This window comes from Lepidochelys kempii, chromosome 28, assembly GCF_965140265.1.
Source record: "Lepidochelys kempii isolate rLepKem1 chromosome 28, rLepKem1.hap2, whole genome shotgun sequence".
Classification (NCBI taxonomy): Eukaryota; Metazoa; Chordata; order Testudines; family Cheloniidae; genus Lepidochelys; species Lepidochelys kempii.
The window spans coordinates 6,261,040-6,288,129 of NC_133283.1; the positions used below are offsets into that span (position 1 = coordinate 6,261,040).

Here is a 27,090-nt window from a genome sequence, read left to right on the forward strand (position 1 = left end):
GAGCTCTAGGCTAATTCTGGACATGCTCAGGGTAACTTTACTTCTCTTGAGTTGAATCCTTTATCACATCACAGAAAATCTCAGTAGTCACAGAGTGAGGAATCACTTCCCCAACTAAGCATGCCCAGTTTATTTATTAATCTGGTGGCACAGATATGGGCCTGGTTCACAAGCCGTGTAAGGTGGGGTATCTATTAAAAATAGATCAACTGCTGCAGCTATCTCACATTCACAATGGATTTTATTTTATACACATTTGCAGCATCTATAAGGTGTAAACTCAGCAAAAATGCCACTTCCATTTTCTACATCTCTGCTTAGGTAGGAACTGTGTTCTGAAATAATACGCATTGTGCACTTTATTACAAAAAGAGAGCTCTTTAGAAGTAACTTTCTGGTAGGCCTGGGCCAGAACTGCCTTGCGACCCAAATACATGGGCATTTTTCTGACTTACAAGTCACTTACTGTGGAATATTGTGCTTGAAACATGAGAGACAATATTGATCCAAATTATACAATCACAGTGTTGTTCAATTCCGTTCCTAAGTTAGATGTACAATTTTAAAATGCAACTGTTTCTCTGGTAGCACATCCAATAGCTTTGAGTATTCGTTCCTGACGACTGAACTGCTCTTGGACTTCCTCCATGTCATAATGGAGGAGTGGAAAAAAGACACGCACAAAAAGAAATTATTGTTTTAGTAAATGGTCATTTGTCTCAAACTCCACCAAAAAACTGAACTTCATCCTATCATAAAAAAACTAATATTCAGTTATCAAATGTCCTCAGGAAAGAGAGAAAAACCCACAACACACAAGTAAATAAGACAGTTTCAGTATCATATAAAATGAAATTCCAGAGCATTTCACCTCTCGTGATGCCAAATTAGAACAGATTTTCCTATTATGCTGTCCTCTGATCCATTCAAACCTTCTTCAGTCAGCACCACCTCATTACTATTCAGTCATGTTAGTTACAAACATTTTAGCATCATCATAATGGGGAAAATCAGCTAATCTTCCCATCTGGAAACAATCCCAGTTCAGCTGGAAAAATCCAAAAACCAATTTTGCCAATAGACAGAAATAGGGATTAAAGCACAGAAAGGTTAATCTGTCTGGGATCCATTCAAATTCCCCCTCTAGGCCTGTGACACTCATTTCCAGCCTTAATGAGTCTGATTTAGGATCAAAGCATGGTACCTAAGCACAGAGAGCTGAGAACACTGCTTCATGTGACACTTTGGGAGCTGGAGGGATAGAACATGGGGAGGAGACACTACTGTGGTTCACTCAGAAGCCAATGCTGTCGGAGTGGCAGGAGATTCATGATGGTGATTTGAAAGGAATTACTCTGACTCACACCATCTCCTTTGGATATCCCAGACGCTGAAATGATCCTTTTTTTCTACCTTTCCTAGTGCCTTTTTATTGCATCTCACGATATTCTAAATCAGAAAAGTGGTAGAAAAACTACCTGCTATTCAGCACAACCATGAGCAATGTCAGAACAACTGGGAATGAGTCTCGTCCCAACTAGGAAATCTGATGACTAACATTCACTTTGCAATGTGATGCTCAGGGTTTCTCCAGACTAGCAAGAATGATAGAGATCAGGTCAGCACAATGGGAAAGCTAACTACAACCACTGCACCTGGGTTATGTCTGCCTTGAAAAGACAGTTGTGATTGAGCAACTTAGGCCGTGTCTACACTAGAATCCTTACAGCAGCACAGCTGTACCGATGCAGCTGCGCTGGTGTAAGATCTCTTCTGAAGTTGCTCTATGCTGGTGGGAGAGAGCTCTCCTGTCGACATAATTAAACCACCCCCAACGAGCGGCGGTTGCTATGTCGGCAGGAGAAGCTCTTCCGCTGACATAGCGCTTTGCATGCTGCCAATTATGCTGGCAAAACTTGTTATGCGGGGTGTGTGTTTTTTTCACATCCCTGAGCGACGTAAGTTTTGCCAATATAAGTGGTAGTGTAGACATGACCTACTCAATGTACAGTTCTAGTGGACACAAGGCACAGATAGTTTTTATCTCACTGTAGCTAGATGAGGTCAACCCTCTCTCCCCCAACTCGGACTGATGGACATTTCTGCCAGGAGGGACACACACTCCCATAACTCATAAGGCTAAGGAGCTGAAAGAAAGGATCACAGGATTCACCCCAAAGTAAGGTGAACTTCAAAAGGTAGAAGGTGGCAACTCACCTGAAAGGCGCTGAGAGACTACAGTAAAGGAAATGGTGTAATCAATCTTAAAAGACCACTATGTGGGAATTAGCCAATGCATTACAAAACCAACACAAAACAAAACAAAAACCCCCACAACAAAACAGAAACAAAAAATCTTTGGGCAGCCCTACTGCATACAAGTAGTGTTATTCTCCTGTGTTGATTCTCTGATGTGTGATAATCTGTGAACTACGACTAAAGCCATTCCCACACACAGGGCAAGATTAGGGTTTCTCTCCTGTGTGGATTTTTCGATGTGAGACAAGCTCTGACCTCCGACTGAAGCTTTCCCCACACTCAGGGCAGCTATAGGGTGTCTTCCCTGCGTGGATTCTGCGATGCGTGGTAAGGTTTGAGCTCTGATTGAAGCTTTTCCCACACTCATGGCAAGTGTAGGGTTTCTCTCCCGTGTGGATTCTCTGATGTGTGATAAGGTTTGAGTGCCAACTGAAGCTTTTCCCACACTCAGGACATGTGTAGGGTGCCTCCCCTACATGGCTTCTCTGATGTGTGATCATTTGTGAACTATCACTGAAGCTTTTCCCACACACAGGGCATGAATAGGGTCTCTCTCCAGTGTGGATTCTCCGATGTGTGACAAGCTGTGAGCTATAAATGAAGTCTTTCCCGCACTCAGGGCATCTGTAGGGTCTCTCTCCAGTGTGGACTCTCTGGTGCTTATTCAGCTCTGAGCGCTGAACGAAGCTTTTCCCACACTCATGGCAAGTGTAGGGTTTCTCACCCGTGTGGATTCTATGATGAATGTTAAGGCTGAAGCTCCGAGTGAAGCTTTTCCCACACTCAGGACATGTGTACGGTCTCTCTCCAGTGTGGATTCTCCGATGTGTGACAAGCTGTGAGCTATAAATGAAGTCTTTCCCGCACTCAGGGCATCTGTAGGGTCCCTCTCCAGTGTGGATTCTCTGGTGCTTATTAAGCAATGAGCTCTGAATGAAGCTTTTCCCACACTCACAGCAAGTGTAGGGTCTTTCTCCTGTGTGGATTTTCCTATGGATGATAAGATGTGAGCTCCACCTGAAGCTTTTCCCACACTCCTGGCAAGTGTAGGGTTTCTTCCCTGTGTGGATTCTCCGATGTGAGACAAGCTGTGAGCTAGAACTGAAGCCTTTCCCGCACTCAGGGCACGAGTAGGGTCTCTCTCCTGTGTGGATTCTCCGATGTGTGACAAGGTGTGAGCTAGAAGTGAACCCTTTTCCACACTCAGGGCACGAGTAGGGCCTCTCTCCTGTGTGGATTCTCCGATGTGTGACAAGCTGTGAGCTATAAATGAAGTCTTTCCCACACTCAGTACATCTGTAGGGTCTCGCTCCCGTGTGGATTCTCTGGTGCTTTTTAAGCAAATAGCTCCGAATGAAGCTTTTCCCACACTCACAGCAAGTGTAGGGTCTTTCTCCTGTGTGGATTCTCCTATGTATCCTAAGCTCTGAGCTCCAACTGAAGCTTTTCCCACACTCATGGCAAGTGTAGGGTTTCTCCCCTGTGTGGATTCTCTGATGTGTGACAAGGTTTGAGCTGCGACTGAAGCTTTTCCCACACTCGGGGCACGTGTATGGTCTCTCTCCAGTGTGGATTCTTCTATGTCTGATAAGGAGTGAGTTATGTCTGAAGGTTTTCCCACACTCCAGGCAGATGTAGGGTGTTCCTCCGGTGTTGATTCTCTCATGTCTAATAAGGTCTGAGCCTCTACTGAACTTTTCTTCTGGTCTGTGCTGACTCTCACAGGCATTTGCCTGCGCACAATTCGAGGAAACATTCCCTTTGGATCTTTCCGATAACGTCTCATGTGCTTCTGCTTGCTCAGCATCATCTTGTTGAGGATTCTCCTCCACATTCACCATCCCATCACCTGCTAGGATAGAGAGAGAAACCAGACATAGGTCACTTGCTTTGCCAGAGAAAAAGGGAACCTCAGAGAGAGGAAAGGAAGAAACGGGGGGACAAACAAAAGTAAGTGACGGTGACCTCAAACAAAGAAAGAGCTGAATCTCCCTCAAACCTTTCTCCAAAGGAGAGAAGAGGGGATCAGTTCTGGGTCTAAATCTCAACCAAACACACAGGGAGAACGTAGACTGGGGAGGGTCCTACTGTCAGGCATGAGAGTCAGGACAGGTAGGAAGCCGTAAGTGAAGTCTGCCATGAGGATGCCACATCTCCTGAAAACAATCCTGAACTGAGAAAGCTCACAAGGGCTTTGCAGGAATCCCAAATATTTCCTTAATTCAGGGACAGATTTTGAGTTGGTTTAACTGATTCCTCACCTGTGCAGGCATCTCTCAGCATCTCTTTTTCCTCAGAGTCCTGGAGGTCTGGGACCCATGGCTCCTCCCCTTGTTCTAGGCAGGAAATCACATTAGGTTTGGAAACTGGAAATCCTGCACAAGTGACAGAAAACAAGCAAGATCAACTGAATTTGTGGAGTACTTGTGTTACATTCTGCAATCCAGACCACTGAAACGTTGCCTCACCACCTTCCCTGTAAACCTGGGTGCCTCACAATGGTTTGCTGTTGTAGTTCCCAACCTGGGCTGCTGACAAACAGCCTACCAGCATGGAAGTCACACCTTGAGTGTTTGTGTAAGGCTACAGCCCTGGCCCAGCACCTTGTCAGCAACATTCCAGTCCCACTCTGGCTTCCACCAACCTCGGTTACTATGTGCAGGGTGGCCCCAACACACTCCCAGTCCCAAATGTTCCCCAAAACTTGTGTTCTGCACTGGCCAGCCCTCTCCTGGACAGTTCACATCTGAGAGGTCCGTTGCCCCTCAAGGGACCAATATTCAAGAATTTGCTACTTTAACTGGAGTTAACAGTTCAGTTTAAACACAGCACTGGATTAGTTTTGATTAAAAAAAAGTTTATTTAACTACAAAGAGAGAGATTTTAAGTGAGTACAGGTATTAAAAGTCAGAATGGTTACAAGATAAATAAAAATAAAATGCTTTCTAAAACTTAACAAGCACAACTTCGTTCAAGGTAAAATCCTTAGTACATGTTCCCAGGGTTGACCAAATTGTCAGGTCAGGATCTCCACTTGTAGCCAGACAGCCAGGCCCCTCCCCCCCCCCAGACCAGCATTGCTGGAAACACAGGAGGAAGCCGGAACAGGGCACTTAACATATATTCCAGCACAGCCTTTGAAGCTGTGAAAAGCACAGGTGTGCTGCTACAATGTGCCTCTGGGAACAGATACGACGATTCAGCTCACAGCAGGCAGAGGCCCTGTGACAGACATGGCTCTTAGCCCCTACTAAATAGCGTGATGCACACACACCAACATCCTAGGTGGGAAAATATTTACCCTGATAAAAGAAATGTCCAGTAGTCGAAACTTATTGTTTCTCTCCCTTGCAAGTGTAAACTACTCTTGCGAAAGCTGGCGTCACCCCGACAGACCAGCCTCAATTTGGCATTAGAAAGGAGAAAGAGAATAAAGGCGTACAGAGGTATAAGTAGGGGACCTACAGCACCATGATTTTTGGAGTGCTTTTCACTATCTATCTGCTGGTCAGATAAGTGACAGCCTCCCAAGGCTTCTGCAGCTAAGAGGGTCCCTAAGCCTTGTCCCTTATTCGTCTTTCCGCGGAATTGAGTGACCGATTCTGGCTTGGCACCGCTGGAATCGAGAGATGCAAGGAGGGTAAGAAGCACCCACACCTGATCTCCTATCTTTAGTGTACACATATTTTGAAATAGAGCTCTATACTTTGTTTTCTTTCTTTGGGATTGTGGCTTCAGTTTTGTAACTTGTTTGTGTGTGTAACATCTCTACATTTAAATAAGTAGGCACTACCAATTTTGTAACCACATGATTAGAACCTAGCTTAATAAATTTTGGTAACCATTTATGCATAAGCCTGACTTGTTTTCTCTGGTTTACTGTAAAGCAGCCAACACAATTAAAGAACCTCAGCCGTTTGGGCTCTAAAGCCTGGCCATTAGGTGAGAGTACTAAGAGCCTAGCGTTGAGTTGTGCCGCCTCCACGGGGCAAACTCTTGGGGCACCTGTCAGTCAATCCTGGCTGCCCGCTGCGAAGGAGCTCTGAGCTCTAGCAGTTAAAGTCACGGGTGGTTAGGACCTTGGGGCATCCGTCAGCCTAGCCCAGGCTGCCCGCCGCGAGGGGACAGTGCATCCTAGCGGTTAAAGTCACGGATGGTATAAACGGGCATAGCTGGCACCTCACCAAACATCCTTGGCCGTCGGCTAACACCACCAGAGTCAAAGGGCTGGTTCCTTTGTCTTCTTCCTCTCTCTCTCTTTCTTTCACCTAAGAAGTGCCTTGGGGTGGTTTTGCCCCTCACTTTTATAGTGCAGTCACCCTTTGAAGTGGATTCTACTCAGGATTGCCCTTCAAAGCAAAGTTTATTCGAACAGCAAAGAAGGTGACAGAGTCTAGCAGTAAAGGCGGAGCCAGGCTCATTCTTCTCTCCTGCGTATGCTGAAATGAAAATTTGCCTTGGCTCCTGCCATTTCCCCCTCTTGCTGTCTCAAGGACTCTATTATTTATATGCAAATTGAGGTAAACACACATTCCCTTGTTTAGGTTAGACTGGGTTAACAACTTTTGCCTAGTCACAGCTGTGTGGGTTGAACAGCTACTATCATCATCGTACAGAGGGAGTTCATAACTTTGCATACAATGTTGTTACACACATTTCACTGAATTATTGACCAGTAAGTTATTGGTTTTCAAGTGATACCTCACAAGGCATATTTTGTACAAAGGCTATTACAGTGGTGTTGAGGGTATGATTACAGGGGTGCTTTCAGTCACATCTTGTCACAAAGATTCCCCGGCTCATTTTAAGGGGTAACATTCCCAGGCCAGCTTCCTTTGCTCAAAGCAGCAGGATAGTGAGTATTATCAATCATGTTTGTTGGGATGGTGCTGAATTATTATGAATGACTGTGATTGATATGAATGTAGTAAGGCTGGAGACATCAGAATTTGCTAAAGGATTCTGGAAGCAGGGTTCTCTTAGCATCAGATGGTATGCTGAAATTGCACTTGAATGCTGACACAACTATGGATTATGAATGGTTACACCCAGGGTGTGTGTGTGTTAGTTAGCTGGAACCTTGGTCATGGTCAGTTGATGGCCAGCTCACTAACTAAATGCGCAGAAAACACTTGAACGGTGAGCATGGTACTAACTGACCTGGATCAAGATGACCCTTTAGGATGGCACCACCCTAACAGCTCAAGGGAATGATTGATAAAGTATATGCCAACTGATCTTTGGTCTCTGCCCCTCTTTGCCCAGTTCCAAAAATATTAATTAGGAAAATAAGTAATGAAATGCCAACAGGGCATACTTTGGGGGCATGCGACTCCTTTGAGAGCGAGTGGTGTAAGTACTAAGAATATCATAGGTATAGTAGCAGTTCCCAATTAATATCTGAAGAGGCCTGAGATGCTGTAGAATGGTCAAGATAGCCAAAACCTTGCTACGAAGGACTTTTGGACCAGAGGGCCTCAGAGTAGCCAACACCCTGCTTCAGGGGACATTCGACAGACCAAGTGCCTGAGACGAGAAGAAAAGAAGTCTCCAACCAGGACTGTTAGCTATACCTGCTTTGTTTACCAACCGGAATACTGTGCAGGGCCAACATAGTTACAGACAGTTTATGCTGTGGGAATTGAGGCTTATCAAGACAACGCACTGTATAACCTTTTACTGCTTGTGTAATTCTCTCTCAAATAAAGTGCTGTGCATTGAGAAAATTCTATCCAAATTCTCACTGGTACTGGTAACGATCTGCCCAGCCATGGGCCATTAAAAATCTCTTTCAGCAATGTTTATGACGGTAGTACCCAAGAGCCAACAAAGAACAGGGCCCCGTTGTACAAGGCACTGTAGAAACACAGTAGTAGACAGTCTCTGTTCTGAAAAATATACAATCTAACTGTACAATCTAACAAGACAGACACGTGGTGGGGGAAGGGACAGAACACACGAGCAGAGTGAACAATGTGATGGGCACAGTGACAGCTACGATGAACATGGGCATGTTGTGAGACAGGTGTATTTAATGTTATCAACATTATCTGTGGGTGCGAGCCAGCCCTTGAAACCATGAAAACTTCAGAGATTGTTATACTGAGATGGGTTGGAGGATAGCAGCCCGCTGAATATCACAGATCTTTGTATCAATGTATGTGGCCTATGTATTTATGTGTTCCCAGCTCACTGGGGGGGTGTGGTGTGGGTGATTAATGCCCAGTCCGAAGGCTGGGTATGTAGCTATCCAGCTTTTGAGGCTCTTCCCCCTGCAGAAAAGGGCAGTGACTAATTGTACTTGTTTCAACAGAGTAAGGAACAAAGACAGATTTGGGGGCATAAAAGACTGAGTAGGAGCTGTCTGGGGCGGGGGAGAGAAGGGGGGTGTCTCCTTGGGCTACACACTGACTTAACCTGATAACCAAGAGATGAACCTGAGACAAAGGTTTGAAAGACTTTAGAATCTATAGGGGTATGACATACTGGGCTACAGTTCAGACTAGTGGGGGCTGTGTCACCCCTGCCCTGTAACCTGGGGGGCCCTTTACAACGCCTTGCTGCTGTAGTCTCCAGCCTGGACTGCTCCGAAAACAGCCTCCAGCAGGTAAGTCACTCCCAGCTACATGTGGCTGGCTGGGAGCAGCACGCACACATGCTGGCTCTCACCGGCTTTGGTTATGGTGCAGGGTGACTCAAACAGTCCCCATCTCAGATCTTCCCCCGGAAAAAGCATGTCCTGTACTGCCCAGACCTCTCCTGGACAGCACAAATATATTAAATCCATTGTTCCCTTAAGGGAATAATATACCATCTTATTATTTTAAATAGAAACACAGACACTCCACTTTAAATACACTAGATTAGATAAAATAGTATAACAAGTTTACTCACTATAAAGAGATTTTAAATGAGTATAAACAATAATGCATAAAGTCAGGTTACAAGAAAAATATATATTATAAGCAAAAAGAAAAGGAGGACTTGTGTCACCTTAGAGACTAACAAATTTATTTGAGCATAAGCTTTCGTGAGCTACAGCTCATTTCACCGGATGAGCTGTAGCTCATGAAAGCTTATGCTCAAATAAATTTGTTAGTCTCTAAGGTGACACAAGTCCTTTTCTTTTTGCGAATACAGACTAACACGGCTGCTACTCTGAAACATTATAAGTTTACTAGCATTTACTTTAAAAACTATCTTAGTTGCAAACTTTCTCACCACGTTTTAACAAAACTCTCAGGTCAGAACCCCTAACCCAGCAACAGCTTTTTCTTTTTATCTTCTAAGTTGCAGGGAGGTGGGCAGGGAGAAGGGAAGGTGCGTTGGGGTTCTTGTCGTTCTTTTTTATAGTTTTGGTCCTCCTCTTGAAAAACATTTGTAGCTGAGAACCAGGAGACAGAGTCCATGTGGAAGGATATTCCCTGTTTTTTTCCCCCACCTCTTTGAACTTCCTTTGTTTTCCCCTCCTGCTTGATGACTCTGTATACTGCTTAAATGCAAATTAAGGAACACAATTCCTTTATTTAGGAGTGACCTGTTTGCCAACTTCTGTTTGGCGTGGGGTTGGAACAACCTAATAAACTTCACATACAATGTTGCCACACACATTTTATCAGGATAATACTGACCAGCAAATTAAGAGACTTTTCAAATGATCCCTTACAAAGCATACTTTGTACAAAGATTATTACAAGGGTGTGTGGGGTGGGAATACAGGGATATACTCCGTCATATGGGGACTCTCACGAGGGTCCTCTGGTAAGGCTAACTTTACGTGCAGAGCCTTGTCTTACAAGGTTTCTTCATAAGATTCAATTGCTGGCCCGATGGCAGGGAGCCACAGACTGGTACCGTGGCCCAGCTTTTAAACAATCCTTAGCAGCTACCCTTTCAGTGCGCTAGACCCCAGAGTGTCTCACTGTTCCACAAGGTTAGGCCACGTGGCCTCCACACCTCAGAGACTGAGCCTCTGGCTCCAGCACTACTCCGGTTTCATCTGTGAGCTTAGTCCAGCAAGTCTGACTCCTGTTTAGAGACTGATCCCTGAAAAGGGGAACAATGCACCTCAGCAAGTATTTGCATTGACACTAGGCAGCCTTTCAAAACAGTGGTAGGGTCTATTAGGCCTTGTCTACACTACACAGTTTTGTCAGCAAAAGACAGCTTTTGTCAATAAAACAGCGCAGATGTAAGCACTGCAATGCGACTTTTGGCAACAAAAGTGTCCTGTTTTGACTACAAAATAAAACCACCATGACGAGACATAGGACTCTTTGAGGCAAAGTTTTAGCGAGAAAGTGTCATTGGAGACACTGCGCTTGGTTTTGTTGCTGTAAATGGTCTCCAGGAGATACCCCACAATGCCCATTCTGACTGCTCTGGTCAGCAGTTCCAACTCCTCTGCCATGAAGCCAGGTAAACCACCATACACCCCTCCCCATTTAAAGGCCAGGGCATTTTTGAAATTCCACTTCTTTGCTCGGCCTGGAGAGCTCACATTGCATCTTCCCAGCTGACCATGGCGGCTCCACATGGCAAACACTCTCCCACTTGGACCAGTATGGAGCTGTTGGATGTGCTCAGTATATGGGGAGAGGAGGCTGTCCAATACCCGCTGCGCTCCAGCCATAGGAACTTGGATAGCTACGGGCACACTTCTCTTAGCGTGTGAAAATAGCTAATGATTGGGACACAGTGCCGCGCAGAGCGAAGATAAAGGAGCAGAGGAAGGTGCACCAGAAGGCAAGGGAGGCAAACTTTCGCTCCGGTGCTGCACCGTAGACCGGCTGGCTGTATAAGGAGCTGGACGCTATCCTTGGCTGCAACCCCACCTCCACTGCCAACAGCCCCCTGGATACTTTGGCGCGGCTGGATGCAGCGGCAAGTGGACCTAACCCTGACGACAAAGTCATGGATAAAGAAGTGGAGTTAGCAGATGATGTTTAGCCCATGGCTAGGTCGCCATGTTGGGTGGCGAGTCAGGAACTCTGCTCCATTCTTGAGGTCTCTAGCCAGTCCCAAGACTCCCGCTCCAGTGAGCAAGAAGCAGGAGAGGAGACCCCTGGTAGGTGATTTTTTTGAGTTGATGCTGCACGGTTATGACAGCCAACTTTCCTTTGCTTTGTGTAGTGTGGAAGGGGGTGAGGGGATAGAAATGTACAAGACTGTGTTTCTGCGTGCTTGCTATGCTACAAGAGGTGTATTTTACTGTAATGATTTGATGCTGTGTGTGAACTAACAATCATGCTTCTGTGTAATTCTTGTGCTTCTGCAGGTGTGACAAAGGATGTGGAAAAAGCTAATGTACTCAAATGTTTTTTTTGCACTGCTGTCTTCACAAACAAGGTCAGCTCCCAGACTACTCCACAGGGCTGCACAGTATGGGGAGGAGGTGACCAGCCCACAGTGGAGATAGAGGTGGTTCGGGACTATTTAGAAAAGCTGGACAAGCACAAGTCCATGGGGCCGGATGCGCTGCATCCAACGGTGCTAAAGGAGCTGGTGGATGTGATTGCAGAGCCATTGGCCATTATCTCTGAAAACTCATGGCGATCAGGGGAGGCCCTGGACAACTGGAGAAAGGCAAACATAGTGCCCATCTTTAAAAAAGGGAAGAAGGAGAATCCAGGAAACTACGGACTGGTCAGCCTCACCTCAGTCCCTGGAAAAAATCATGGAGCAGGTCCTCAAGGAATCAATTCTGAAGCACTTAGAGGAAAGTGATCTGGAACAGTCAGCATGGATTCACCAAGTCATGCCTGACTAACCTAATTGCCTTCTATGATGAGATATCTGGCTCTGTGGATATGGGAAAAGCAGTGGACGTGATGCATCTTGACTTAAGCAAAGCTTTTGATATGGTCTCCCACAGTATTCTTGCCAGCAAGTTAAAGAAGTATGGATTGAATGAATGGACTCTAAGGAGGATAGAAAGTTGGCTAGATTGTCGGGCTCAACAGGTAGTGACCAACGGCTCAATGTCTAGTTGTCAGCCAGTATCAAGCAGAGTGCCCCAGGGGTAAAGTCCTGCGGCCCTTTTTGTTCAACATATTTATCAATGATCTGGATGATGGGATGGATTGCACCCTCAGCAAGTTTGCAGATGACACTAAGCTGATGAGGTTCAACAAGGACAAGTGCAGAGTCCTGCACTTAGGACAGAAGAATCCCATGCACCGCTACAGGTTGGGGACCGACTGGCTAAGCAGCAGTTCTGCAGAAAAGGACCTGGGGATTACAGTAGACAAGAAGCTGGATACGAGACAGCAGTGTGCCCTTGTTTCCAAGAAGGCCAACGGCATATTGGACTGTATTAGTAGAAGCATTGCCAGGAGATTGAGGGAAGTGATTATTCCCCTCTATTCGACACTGGTGAGACCACACCTGGAGTATTCTGTCCAGTTTTGGTCTCCTCACTAGAGGAGGAATGTAGACAAATTGGAGAGCGTCCAGCAGAGGGCAACAAAAATGACTAGGGGGCTGGGGCTCATGACTTATGAGGAGAGGCTGAGGGAACTGGGGTTATTTAGTCTGCAGAAGAGAAGAGTGAGGGGGGATTTGATAGCAGCCTTCAACTACCTGAAGGGGGGGTTCCAAAGAGGATGAAGCTCGGCTGTTCTCAGTGGTGGCAGTTGACAGAACAAGAAGCAATGGTCTCAAGTTGCAGTGGGGGAGATCTAGGTTGGATATTAGGAAACACTATTTCACTAGGAGGGTGGTGAAGCACTGGAATCGGTTCCCTAGGGAGGTGGTAGAATCTCCATCCGTAGAGGTTTTTAAGGTCCGGCTTGGCAAAGCCCTGGCTGGGATAATTTAGTTGGTGTTGGTCCTGCTTTGAGCAGGGGACTGGATTAGAGGACCTCCTGAGGTCTCTTCCAACCCTAATATTCTATGAAAGTCCCTCTAATGAGGGGACTGGACTTGACATGACTCACAGCCATCTTGCGTATGGACCTAGCACAACCCACAGCCAGCTTGTAGGCTCAGCCACCATAAGTTGGACGCAAAACTAGAGTGTCAGGGGAATTTGGCCTTGTCAGACAGACAGACAAAGTATTAGCTGCAGCCCTACTAATTGGAGATAAATAGATACTCACAAACTCACGAGAATGGGGAGAGAATGGATATGTTAGCCTTGAGTTTCTGCAGTTTCTGTCTGATAAGAAAAAGTAAGAAGTTTTGCTGTTGCTAAAGAAATTGTAAATAGTTAGAAAGTGTACTTTCAATAGGCAAAGAGTCCTGGTCTACTGCTGCTTAAGCAATTCTACCGTGACAGTGTATTCCACTAACAAAGCATAAAGATAAGTAGACCTTGAGAAGTTTTAACTAACTTTGAAAAACACAAAAGCTAATGCGTAGGTGGTCTTAGGCACGTGAACCCCTGTACAGTGAAAATAATTGGATAGTGTTTTGCATAGCTGTGTCTTAAATAAATTAATTGGTTAAAGAAGAAATAAGAGAAATCCTCATTTTAACTATATAATGAGGGTCAGAAGACATGCTCATTGTAACTAAACTGCGAGATACAGCTCAAAGCCAAAGGTGCCAGGACTTTTACCCCTACACGACTATCTTGCGCAGAAGCCAGAGCCCCGGACGAGAGCAAATCCTGACTGGCCACAGGGAGACGTCCAGCTGTCTTTGCTGGGAGTGGTGAGCATTAGATGCTTGGTGTGTATTCTGTTGAATTGTTGCTAATAAATACATGCACATGTTTAAGGATCTAACTGTGTAAACCTTTCACTGTGAAAAGGCCCTGCATACCTGTAGCACCCTGAGTATACTAGGAAGGGATAATGGCTCTGAGCCCAAGGAGGAGTAAAGTTGGGCCCCTTGTCCCCGCATACCCACAAGGACAGGTCGCGGCTGGGAGCTTTAAATTGTGCAGGTTACACCCTGACTAAATAAAGAAAATGCCTCACCACAGACGAGGGGACAGCAGAAGCTCTGACTTGGAACATGTGGCAGTGAAAGGGAACTGAAGACGCAGGCAAAACCACAAGGCAATGCAAGGGCGCACACGTGAACCCACAGACACTACTACTGTAAAAAGCTCCATCTCCGGGAGCATGGTGCATGCAGATTAGCCTCAGTGGAATTCAATAGGGATCATCACGCAAAGAAGAACCTGCTTTAATCAACACACACGGCACTGACGAAACTCTGTAGTGTAGACGTAGCCATAGTTAGATCAGCCTAGCCCTCACTTTAGACGCAGCTAGGTGTACGAAACAGTTCTCGGCTGGTCACTTTCAGCCATCGCACTTGTAGTGTAGACATGCCTTTAGTTCCAAGAGAGCTCTCTGTGTGAACTCCGTGACAGCTATGTAACTAAAACACCCCATGTGTCCTGGTCTTTACACTCTGATTATAGTAATATCAAGCATAGAGGGAAACTGAGGTATGTGCTGGAATCAAAGAAATATTACCAAAATTCCCACATCCAGTGGTCATAGCCCTCAGAGAGAAAGCAAAGGGTAGGGGCTGAACTCTAATGCATCCAATAAGGATAAATTAAATATTTTTTTAAATTATTTGTTGTGCCATTGGTCATTTAAAATTTGTGTATGTCTAAAAATGATACTGGGATGGGACATAAGACAAGCGGGGTGTGGGGGCAGGACACAGAAACCAGTGTACACATGCATGAGTAGTAAAGGTATAGAGTTATCACTACAGAAATTCTTTAGAGAACCCACAGCTTCCAATAACCAACGGGACAGGAATTCTTACCCAGCGAGGCCACAGACTCATAGTTCTCCTGCATGACGTCTCTATAGAGGGCTCTCTGAGCGGGGTCCAGCAGAGCCCACTCTTGCTTGGTGAAATACACAGCCACCTCCTTAAAGGTCACCGGCCCCTGAAAGAGCAAGAGCCCCCCACTTAGTACTTTAGTACAACCCCAGGATTCATGGGAGAGCAGGAACAGGCAAATGGAAGCTCAGGGAGGGACATGGTAGCACAGTCCCACTCCCACCCTACAGAAGCCAGGAAACACCATGTTGAGCGGAGAAAAAGAGAGCCCCTCACGCTGGCCAGTGCGGGGAGGGGTCTTCATGCTCATCACACACTTAGTAGCCAGAGACTGATACAGGAAATGGATTCCCAGCAGGGTTATGGACAACCTCCTGGCGGGAATCCCAATATTTCCCCTGCCCCTAAACTGTATATCAACGAACACCTGGAAGAAAGAGTAAGTCAATAGGAAAAAATGTCAGAAGCTGGGAATTGTAGAATGTTAATAAGGCAAAGCAAAGAAAGAAATGGAGAAATCTATGGCCAGCAGAATTACTGAAATAAGGAGGAGGATTGTTGGTTTATTTAGTATATTAATAAAAAAAATCCTAACAATGTTGTTATTGGTTCATTACTAGATAGAAAGACCAGAATCATCAATAATAATAATACACAAGTAGTAAAAATGTTCACTGACTATTTCTCTCCTGGATTTGGGGAAAACAAGCAAATGATGTTGTAGTATATTTATGACGACAACAACATTCTTTTCATTTAAATCATAACTCTTGAGGATGTTAAATAGAAGCTACTAACATCAGACATTTTTAAAAACAGCAGTTGAAGATATCTTCCATTCAAGAATTTTAAGAAAGCAGGCTGAGGAGCTCTCTGGACCATTAATGCTGCTTTTCAATAGCTCTTGGAACACCGTGGAAACTCCAGAAGACTGGAAGAAAGCTAAAGTTGCCCCTATATTTAAAAAAATTGTAAAAGGGATGACCAGGATAATAGGCTTGACATCGAACCTCGGCAAGATAATATTGGCGGGGGTGGGGGGAGGAGGAAGGGCGAAATATTAATAAACAATTAAAAGAGGGTAATTCATGCCAATCAACATAAATTTAGGGAAAACAGATCCTCACAAACTAATTGGATTTTTGTTTTTTTTAAAGGAGATCAGAAGTTTGGCTGATAAAGCAATAGCGTTAATGTAATATACTTTGATTTCTCTAAGATATTTGACCTGGTACAGCAGGATACTTAAAGTACAACAACAATACAAAATTAACGTGATATACATTAACTAGATTCAAAACCAGCTGATACATTTCAAAATGTAACTCTAAATGGTCAAGTGGGCGTGTTTCTATTGGGGTCCCACGGGGATCAGTTATTGGCCCTTTGCTATTTAACTTGCTTATCAATGACTTGGAAGAGAACATAATATCACTGATGAAGTTTGCAGATGACACAAAGTTTGAGAGAGTGGCAAATAATGAACTGTGTCAGTTGGTTGGGGTTGCAGTACTGGGAGTCAGGGAAGTTTTTGCAGCCCCGGCAAGGGGGTTATTTCCTGTTCCACAAACAGGGGAAAGTTCCACACCCAAACCCAAGGATTCTGCTCCTTCAGTGTGGGGCCTAATCCGAACTCATTCTGGCAGCTTTGTCCCAAGTTTGTCCCCTCCCTTTCCCCACCCTGGGTATTTCCTGCCCTCTCCCACCTCCAGCAGCTCCCACCCTCCTGTACATTTATTGACCATCTCCCTCCAGCTACAGCCCACCAACCATGTCCGTGATAATCCCATACCTCAGATAACTCTGCTGCAGCCATTGTCTTTCCCCTGGAAGGATGGGATGATCCGGAGCAAAACATGGACGTTATTCTATAGCCTGTCGGGCCAAAAAGAGCAATTGGAGAGATTTCAGAAGGGGCTTTTATCCATTTCACACACAGAGTCCCATCCACCAGACTTTTGTCCCTGGAAACTGACATTCTGGAAAACAGTGATTTTATTAGAGGTAGGTCTTCCCACCAGGATTAAACCCTCATGGGCCTGGTCTACGCTACGAAGACCAGGTCTACGCTACGAAGACCAGGTCTACGCTACGAAGACCAGGTCTACGCTACGAAGACCAGGTCTACGCTAGGTCAGCGTAAGCTGCATTGTATTGACTTAGTTGCGTGTGTCTCTGCACTTCAGTTTGTCTCCGACCAATGTAAACGGTCCATTATGCCAACCCGGTAAGACCAGCTTCCCAAGCGATGTTGAGCCAGGGTCAGTTCTTTGTACGGAGGTCAACGCAGTGTACGTGCAAACGCCGCGTCACCCTACCAGGTCTCCAGCAGCTATCCCACAAGGGCTCAGGGCAACAGTTTCCCACCTACACAACGAGAAACTGCGGCAGGTAAAATGGGTGGGAAAACTCCCCAAGTCTGAGGAGACTGTGAACTGACAGTGGAGAGAACATGGGGAAAAACCTGAGGCGGAGAGAGAACTAGCCCACAGCTTGGGAGAACACAGGGAGTTTACACGGATTTCCTCTCCACACCGCCCAGGTGGAGAAAAGGGGAGAAGGCTGTTGCCAGGTTTGGGGGGGGGGGAGCAGAGGAGATTTCACACCCCCCCCCGCCCCCCCGCAATCCCTGCCCTGGGGAGAGGCGCCGAAATCCGCCACGTCCCCTCCCGGCAGGCCCAGGGCGGACCCCAGCCCGGCCCAGTCTCTCGCTCCCCGGGCAGAGCCGGCAGGAGCCGGGCGCGCAGGCGGCTCCCCGGGGGGCTCGCAACAGGGAGCCGCTGCCCGGGGCGGCGAAGGCTCCGGCCCCGGGGCGCAGAGTCACGGCCCCGCCCCCGCCCCGCGCTTCCCCGAGGCCGCGCCCCCGCCCCCGCCGGCGCCTCGGGGACCAGCCACGGGCGGGGGGGAGGGGCGCGGGGCCGTTAACGGATAGAACGGGCGGGGGGGAGGGGCGCGGGGCCGTTAACGGATAGAACGGGCGGGGGGGAGGGGCGCGGGGCCGTTAACGGATAGAACGGGCGGGGGGAGGGGCGCGGGGCCGTTAACGGATAGAACGGGCGGGGGGAGGGGCGCGGGGCCGTTAACGGATAGAACGGGCGGGGGGGAGGGGCGCGGGGCCGTTAACGGATAGAACGGGCGGGGGGGAGGGGCGCGGGGCCGTTAACGGATAGAACGGGCGGGGGGGAGGGGCGCGGGGCCGTTAACGGATAGAACGGGCGGGGGGGAGGGGCGCGGGGCCGTTAACGGATAGAACGGGCGGGGGGGGGCGCGGGGCCGTTAACGGATAGAACGGGCGGGGGGGGAGGGGCGCGGGGCCGTTAACGGATACAACGGGCGGGGGGGGCGGCGCTGGGAATGGGGGCGGGGCCTGTCATACGCGGTACGGGGGGGGGGAGGGGAAGGGAGGCTCCACGGCGGGGGGAGGGGCGGGCCAGGCTCCGCGGGGCGGGGCGGGGGAGTCCCGGCCCTCCCCGGCCCTCACCCGCTGTCGGTCCCCGGGCCCGGCTCCCTCCGCGGACGCAGGACGAGGGGCGGGGAAACGGCCCCCCTCCCCCCGGCGCCAGCTGCGCATGCCCGGAAACTGCGGCGCGCCGGGCCTGCTGGGAGATGGAGTCTCCACCGGCTCCCGGCGGGCGCGGCGCATGCGCGGTGCGCAGCGACGACTGGTGCGGGGGGGGGAGGGGGTTCGGCCCCTCCCGCTAGTGACGCTACTGAGCCCAGAAATCACAGGAGCGACGGCCCCCCCGCTCCCCCCCTGCTCCTCCCCTTTCCCTGTGGCTCCGCCCCCTGCTCCTCCCCTTTCCCGAAACCCACGCCCCCTGCTCCTCCCCTGGCCCCGCCCCCTGCTCCTCCCCTTTCCCGTGGCCCCGCCCCCTGCTCCTTCCCTGGCCCCGCCCCCTGCCCTCCCCTCTGCCAGGGCCCCGCCCCTTGCTCCTCCCCTTTCCCGTGGCCCCGCCCCCCGGTCAGGAGTGGGAGCTGGGCTCTGGTAAGAGCCGCCCCGGGAGTCTGGGCCACTCTGGGGCGCCCCGGACCCCGCACCTGCCCCGGGTGCTGCGCCCTGGGGGGCGGGACACGGGCCGGGGGCTGCTGGGGCCCGGGGTGCTCAGGGAGGCAACCCCCGGGCAGCTTAGTTTGCCTAAGAGCCTTCGGGGAGGGCCCTTGTCCGAGGGTTTCTGAAAATCTGAGTCCACGGGGTCCCCTCGGTCCCCAGCTTGTCGACCCCCCCAGACAATTCCAGCCGCTTGGTGAGGCTGATCCCCCCTTCCTAAAACCCCGCTGACGGCTCCCAACAAATTCTGTTCATCTCTGTGTCTGGCCATATTGTTCTTCATGTGTGCTGCGGCCCTGTGGGCAGTCTCATGGGAGACTTCAATCACCCGGACATCTGCTGGGAGAGCAATACAGCGGTGCATAGACAATCCAGGAAGTTTTTGGAAAGCGGAGGGGACAATTTCCTGGTGCAAGTGCTGGAGGAACCAACTCGGGGCAGAGCTCTTCTTGACCTGCTGCTCACAAACCAGGAAGAATTAGTAGGGGAAGCAAAAGTGGATGGGAACCTGGGAGGCAGTGACCATGAGATGGTCGAGTTCAGGATCCTGACACAGGGAAGAAAGGGGAGCAGCAGAATATAGACCCAGGACTTCAAAAAAGCAGACTTTGACTCCCTCAGAGAACAGATGGGCAGGATCCCCTGGGAGAATAACATGAGGGGGAAAGGAGTCCAGGAGAGCTGGCTGTATTTTAAAGAATCCTTATTGAGGTTACAGGGACAAACCATCCCGCTGTGTAGAAAGAATAGTAAATATGGCAGGCGACCAGCTTGGCTTAACAGTGAGATCCTTGCTGATCTTGAACACAAAAAAGAAGCTTACAAGAAGTGGAAGACTGGACAAATGACCAGGGAAGAGTATAAAAATATTGCTCGGGGTTGCAGGAGTGAAATCAGGAGGCCAAATCACACCTGGAGTTGCAGCTAGCAAGAGATGTTAAAAGTAACAAGAAGGGTTTCTTCAGGTATGTTGGCAACAAGAAGGTGGTCAGGGAAAGTGTGGGCCCCTTACTGAATGAGGGAGGCAACCGAGTGACAGAGGATGTGGAAAAAGCTAATGTACTCAATGCTTTTTTGCCTCTGTCTTCACGAACAAGGTCAGCTCCCAGACTACTGCACTGGGCAGCACAGCATGGGGAGAAGGTGACCAGCCCTCTGTGGAGAAAGAAGTGATTCGGGACTATTTAGAAAAGCTGGATGAGCACAAGTCCATGGGGCCAGATGCGCTGCATCCAAGAGTGCTAAAGGAGTTGGCGGATGTGATTGCAAAGCCATTGGCCATTATCTTTGAAAACTCATGGCGATCCAGGGAAGTCCCGGACGACTGGAAAAAGGCTAATGTAGTGCCCATCTTTAAAAAAGGGAAGAAGGAGGATCCTGGGAACTACAGGCCAGTCAGCCTCACCTCAGTCCCTGGAAAAATCATGGAGCAGGTCAAGGAATCAATTCTGAAGCATTTAGAGGAGAGGAAAGTGATCAGGAACAGCATGGATTCACCAAGGGCAAGTCATGCCTGACTAATCTAATTGCCTTCTATGACGAGATAACTGGCTCTGTGGATGAGGGAAAAGCGGTGGACGTGTTGTTCCTTGACTTTAGCAAAGCTTTTGACATGGTCTCCCACAGTATTTTTGCCAGCAAGTTAAAGAAGTATGGGCTGGATGAATGGACTATAAGGTGGATAGAAAGTTGTCTAGATTGTCGGGCTCAACGGGTAGTGATCAATGGCTCCATGTCTAGTTGGCAGCCGGTATCAAGTGGAGTGCCCAGAGGGTCGGTCCTGGGGCCGGTTTTGTTCAATATCTTCATAAATGATCTGGAGGATGGTGTGGATTGCACCCTCAACAAGTTTGCAGATGACACTAAATTGGGAGGAGAGGTAGATACGCTGGAGGGTAGGGTTAGGATACAGAGGGCCCTACACAAATTAGAGGATTGGGCCAAAAGAAATCTGATGAGGTTCAACAAGGACAAGTGCAGAGTCCTGCACTTAGGACGGAAGAATCCAATGCACCGCTACAGACCAGGAACCGAATGGCTCAGCAGCAGTTCTGCAGAAAAGGACCTAGGGGTTACAGTGGACGAGAAGCGGATATGAGTCAGCAGTGTGCCCTTGTTGCCAAGAAGGCCAATGGCATTTTGGGATGTATAAGTAGGGGCATTGCCAGCAGACTGAGGGATGTGATCGTTCCCCTCTATTCGATATTGGTGAGGCCTCATCTGGAGTACTGTGTCCAGTTTTGGGCCCCACACTACAAGAAGGATGTGGAAAAATTGGAAAACATCCAGCGGAGGGCAACAAAAATGATGAGGGGACTGGAGCACATGACTTACGAGGAGAGGCTGAGGGAACTGGGATTGTTTAGTCTGCGGAAGAGAAGAATGAGGGGGGATTTGATAGCTGCTTTCAACTCCCTGAAAGGGGGTTCCAAAGAGGATGGATCTAGACTGTTCTCAGTGGTAGCTGATGACAGAACAAGGAGTAATGGTCTCAAGTTGCAGTGGGGGAGGTTTAGGTTGGATATTAGGAAAAACATTTTCACGAGGAGGGTGGTGAAGCACTAGAATGCATTACCTAGGGAGGTGGCGGAATCTCCTTCCTTAGATATTTTTAAAGTCAGGCGTGACAAAGCCCTGGCTGGGATGTTTTAGTTGGGGATTGGTCCTGCTTTGAGCAGGGGATTGGACTAGATGACCTTCTGAGGTCCCTTCCAACCCTGATATTCTATGATTGGTCGCCGCTACACACAGCTGATGCGGCGCCTCATGGTCTCAGATACCGTCTGATGGCCCAGGGACATCTACATCGAACAAATCACTGGCCACTGACAGTACCAGCAGGTGTGAGCAGTAGCGACATCGTGCATCGACTACAAGAAAGGGATCGAGAGACTTTTCCCGTTGGATCATATGAACTGGAACCATAAACTCACTGAACGTTAAATTTCACCAAATGAGGGTCAATCCATCCTCATCGTCGTATCCCCGCATTATACTCCACACCTGAACATAACCATTATCTGAACAACATACCCTCATAGCTCAATGTCTGTACTGTGACCCGTTAATCTTTTACCCCCAGTCAGGGATATTACAGATTATGTATTCCTTACACCAGTGGTTTTCAAACTAGGGGCACCGCTTGTTCAGGGAAAGCCCCTAGCGGGCCGGGCCAGTTTGCTTACCTGCCGCGTCCGCAGGTTCGGCCCATTGTGGCTCCCACTGGCCCCAGTTCGCCGCTTCAGGCCAATGGGGACTGCAGGAAGGGCGGCCAGCACATCCCTCGGCCTGCGCCGCTTCTCCCAGCCCCCATTGGCCTGGAGCGGCGAACCACAGTTAGTGGGAGTCGGCACCTACGCCTATGTCTCCTCCGGACAGTGTCCATGTGAAACATTCCAGCCCTGGCTGGTAACAAGGGGCAGAGGGGAGCTCCAGCCACAGGTCGGTACGTTGGAATGAGCTGGGAAATCAGGCACTTTTTGTGTGAACTGAATAGGAAATGAACCCCAAGCTAGTAAATAATCATACAATTAGCCGGTCTTCCTCTCCTTGTGAAATGCTGTTGCAAATGAGCTGCAGCCTAGCACTGAGCATTGCATTCAATATGCCAGACCATTCGTGTTAGCTCCGGGTTAGGGCATTGGAATTCTGATGTCAGGCCAGGTTGATTCTGAACTTTCAACAATTTTATTATTGATGCCTTGCAAAGGAGACTTTCCTGAGGGGTCTCCTGCCCCGGGGACTCAGCAGAAGGAGCAGAAATGGCAGTCTTGGGAAGATGCTTTTCCCCCTTCAGCTGCACACACATACTCTCCCCTGATCTACGCTGCAGGGCTATGTCAATACAAGGCAACTTTTGTGCGTGTGTCTACAATAAAATTTGGCTCCCTGTGACGGGGTGGGGGGACGCCGTCCAGTGTGGGGTGAGTGCACCCCATCCTTCAAGCAGCCCTCTGACTCTAGGCAGTGAGAGCTAAGGGATAAAGTCAATACAACTTTTCTCCATCTTTTTTATGGCAGCCTTTCAAGTATTTGAAGACCGTTATCATGTTCCCCCCTTCATCACCCCTTTTCCAAACTAAACATACCCCGTTCCTTCAGCCTTTGCTCAGAAAACTCAGCTCGGCATTGGCTGTGAATTAAGCCCAGGCCTGCTGGATGGGAGACAAGAATTGGCCCGCTGAACCACAATTGTGCAAAATATAAAAAAGGGACCCATGCATTATGGGCCCTGCTCGCTGCCTGTGCCTCAGTCTGCTGCAGGGCACAGGAGCTCTGTGTTTCTAAACCAGAGTCTGGGAGCTCTGTGTTTCGGGTCAGAATGCCAGTATCTGGGAGTTCCTTAATTAATGCTATGGGGAGTAAGGGGTTCTATTTACACGTGCCCTGTGCCTTTAAGGTTTTGGAGCAATGCTGGAGAGGTTAAATTGCCCAGAGCTGGGGAGCAGGGTGTGGTCCCAGGTAAGCAGTAATTGTGGTCCAGTGAGACCGAGCAGGTGTGGGGATTGTGTGAGGTGTGGTGTTTACATGCACGTATAATGTTTAATAAACCCCCATTTTTAAACCACCCATGGCTGGGAACATAAGAGGAACTCTTTGAAATAGGGTGTGTCCTTCATAATCCTCAAGATGACTGGCTCCAATATGATGGTGTCACAGGGAGTATAGCTCAGTGGTAGAGCATTTGACTGCAGATCAAGAGGTCCCTGGTTCAAATCCAGGTGCTCCCTTAAGAGTTGCATTTTATTTTTAATGTAAATATATTTTCATATCCATCTCTAGTATGTTCAGCAGTTCCACTGAATGGCGCGTGGACCGGGGCTTGTATAATGTCTAAAAACCTAGCAAACCTGTCGATCAGCTGAAATCAGATCCAATTCTCTAAGTGTGACACTCTGTACCCCCACGTAAGAGCCTGAACCCCCATGTTCACCACTGTTATATGGTTATGATATGTTTTGTACAAAGTATGCCTTGTGAGGTATCATTTGAAAATGCATGATCTATTGAAGATCATGTTCCTGTTAAAATGTGTCCACCGACATTGTATGTGAAGCTATGAGATTTTACAATATGTTTGTTACTGAAGTATGTTGTAATTCTGACTCCTCAGTGTCAACAAAGGACTGACCACAGGGGTTGGAAAACTATTAGTTACTGCAGTGACCATTCATCATCGGGGGACTGTAAGCAACGGATTTGCATGTCATCCCTGAAGATATCTCAAACTTCATGTGCCCAGAAGGTGTGAACGGGGCGGCAGGTTTGTAGAAATTTTGGTGGTGCCCAGAAACCACCCCCGCAAACTATTCCCCCACAACTGCCTAAGGCTCTGGGAGGGAGTTTGGGTGGGGGAGAGGGCCTGGGAATGCAGGCTCTGGGATGGAGTTTGGGTGTAGGCTGTGCGCTGGGGCAAGGGGTGTGGGTGTCGGAGGGGGTGAAGGTGCAGGCTCTGGCAGGGAGCTTGGGGGCAGGAGTGGGTGTGTGGGAAAGGGGTGGGGGTGCAGGTTCTGGGAGGGTGTGGGGAGGTGTGGTGCTTACCCGGGGATCCTAGGCGGAGCAGGCCAGGGGGGGCCTCCGCACGCTGCTACCCCCACAGCTTCCCATTGGCCGCAGGGGCACTTGGGGCAGGACACAGACCCACCCCACCCAGGGGCCACAGGGAGGGGCCGGCAGCTACAAGGAGCAAGCAGGCAGGGAGCCGCTCAGCTCCACTGTGCTGCTGGCGGTGGGTGGGGGCCCCGGGCTGTTTTAAATGGCCCAGGGGACGTGCGGACGGGGGCGCCCAGGGCAGAAGGCAGGGCTGAGGGAGAGACCCAGCCTCAGACGGTGCTGGAGCCGGGCCCCAGGCCAGGAATATCCCTGGTGCCCAGGTACCACAGGCCCATAGAACTCGCCACCCATGGGTGTGAACAAGACATTTACAATTCATCCAAAAGATGCTTTGAATCTCCCCTACCCAGGGGACTGTTTTGAATCTCCCGTATCAGTGCGCGGGGGCGGGGGGGATTCTCAAAACGGGGGTGGGGGGGAATAACAGACAGTTACCTCTGCATTACCTCTCCTCCCCCATCTCGACTCATGGCAACAAAATCACTTGAAAGACAATAGGAGCATCATTGAACTGGTTGGGGGAGGGGGTGGTCCTAGCGGGAAGGCTTTTCAGTTAGCATGAAAGAATGAAAGTTTTTGGGTGCAAGAACCTTTTTGCTTTCAAATCTTATTTATCTCGGTAAAGTTTAGGAATCAGATTGCGGTTTTATCTTTTCTTATTTCTTTTGTAACCAGCTCGGACTTTTAGGCCTTTATCACTAAGATTTGAAGTGATTATATCTTTTCCCAGTTAATAAACTTGTTTTTATTGTTCTAGCTAAACCAGTGTGCTTTGGTTGAAGTGTGTGGGGAATCGCAACTCAGATTAACAAAGGCTGGGGCACTATCATTTCCTTTGATGAAATGACGAACTATTAACGAGCTTGCTTTGGTCAGTAGTCTGCTGGCCAGAGCAAGATTCACATTTCCGAGGTGCAAGGCTGGGACTAAGAATTTGGGGGCATCACCCTTTATATAAGTCATGAGTGGCTGGGAAAGCATTCATGTAACTCAGCTGGGAGTCACTTTGCATGCTTGTGGCTATGTGAACAGAGCCTGAAGGGGTTTGCTGTTCACCAGCAAAGCAGTGGGTTGGAGAGATAGGGGAACACAGCAGTTCAGTGGTCCAGGTTGTACCCTGGGGAATGTCTCATTAAGTCTCTAGCTTATGTTTTCATCGATTAAACAAAGGTATAATATGAATGCACATTTGGCAGCTCCTTGGTCACCACGGGCTGTGATGTGCAGAAGAACAAGAACCACACACAATTGGGGCTCAGAAGTCTGACGAGCAAAGGCAGCTTGGTGCACGCTGGCTCCTTCATATTCATCCAGCAGCATCTGGGCCCCCAGGACAAGGCATGAGAAGAAGCCAGTGGCTCTGAGCAGGGAAATAGCCACCAAGAAACTGGTCAGAGCTGCCAGGATCCCCAGAAAGGCCATCATGCCCAGGGCCAGGAATAGAATCATAGAATCATAGAATATCAGGATTGGAAGGGACCTCAGGAGGTCATCTAGTCCAACCCCCAGCTCAAAAGCAGGACCCATCCCCAATTAAATCATCCCAGCCAAGGCTTTGTCAAGCCTGACCTTAAAAACTTCTAAGGAAGGAGATTCCACCACCTCCCTAGGCAACGCATTCCAGTGTTTCACCACCCTCCTAGTGAAAAAGTTTTTCCTAATATCCAACCTAAACCTCCCCCACTGCAACTTGAGACCATTACTCCTTGTCCTGTCCTCTTCCACCACTGAGAATAGTCTAGAACCATCCTCTCTGGAACCCCCTCTCAGGTAGTTGAAAGCAGCTATCAAATCCCCCCTCATTCTTCTCTTCTGCAGACTAAACAATCCCAGTTCCCTCAGCCTCTCCTCATAAGTCATGTGTTCCAGACCCCTAATCATTTTTGTTGCCCTTCGCTGGACTCTCTCCAATTTATCCACATCCTTCTTGTAGTGTGGGGCCCCAAACTGGACACAGTACTCCAGATGAGGCCTCACCCATGTCAAATAGAGGGGGACGATCACATCCCTCGATCTGCTCGCTATGCCCCTACTTATACATCCCAAAATGCCATTGGCCTTCTTGGCAACAAGGGCACACTGCTGACTCAGATCCAGCTTCTCGTCCACTGTCACCCCTAGGTCCTTTTCCACAGAACTGCTGCCTAGCCATTCGGTCCCTAGTCTGTAGCGGTGCATTGGGTCCTTCCATCCTAAGTGCAGGACCCTGCACTTATCCTTATTGAACCTCATCAGATTTCTTTTGGCCCAATCCTCCAATTTGTCTAGGTCCCTCTGTATCCTATCCCTCCCCTCCAGCGTATCTACCACTCCTCCCAGTTTAGTATCATCCGCAAATTTGCTGAGAATGCAATCCACACCATCCTCCAGATCATTTATGAAGATATTGAACAAAACCGGCCCCAGGACCGACC

The 27,090-nt window shown here is 48.7% G+C and overlaps 1 protein-coding gene and 1 non-coding gene across 2 annotated transcripts; one reads left to right on the forward strand and one right to left on the reverse strand.

The window, feature by feature from the left end:
• Window positions 1–223: 223 nt before the first annotated feature.
• On the reverse strand, window positions 224–17,818 carry LOC140904211 (uncharacterized). The gene is made up of 4 exons (XM_073326610.1): window positions 16,808–17,818; window positions 14,995–15,121; window positions 4,521–4,634; window positions 224–4,111 (listed from the first exon to the last, which is right to left on the reverse strand). Exons 1-4 carry the CDS (start codon window positions 16,991–16,993, stop codon window positions 2,466–2,468), a joined length of 2,073 nt encoding a protein of 690 aa, XP_073182711.1. The 5' UTR covers window positions 16,994–17,818; the 3' UTR covers window positions 224–2,465.
• Window positions 17,819–23,721: 5,903 nt separating this feature from the next.
• TRNAC-GCA (transfer RNA cysteine (anticodon GCA)) lies at window positions 23,722–23,793 on the forward strand. Its single transcript has one exon. It is a non-coding gene; the product is annotated as a tRNA-Cys (tRNA).
• Window positions 23,794–27,090: the final 3,297 nt, after the last annotated feature.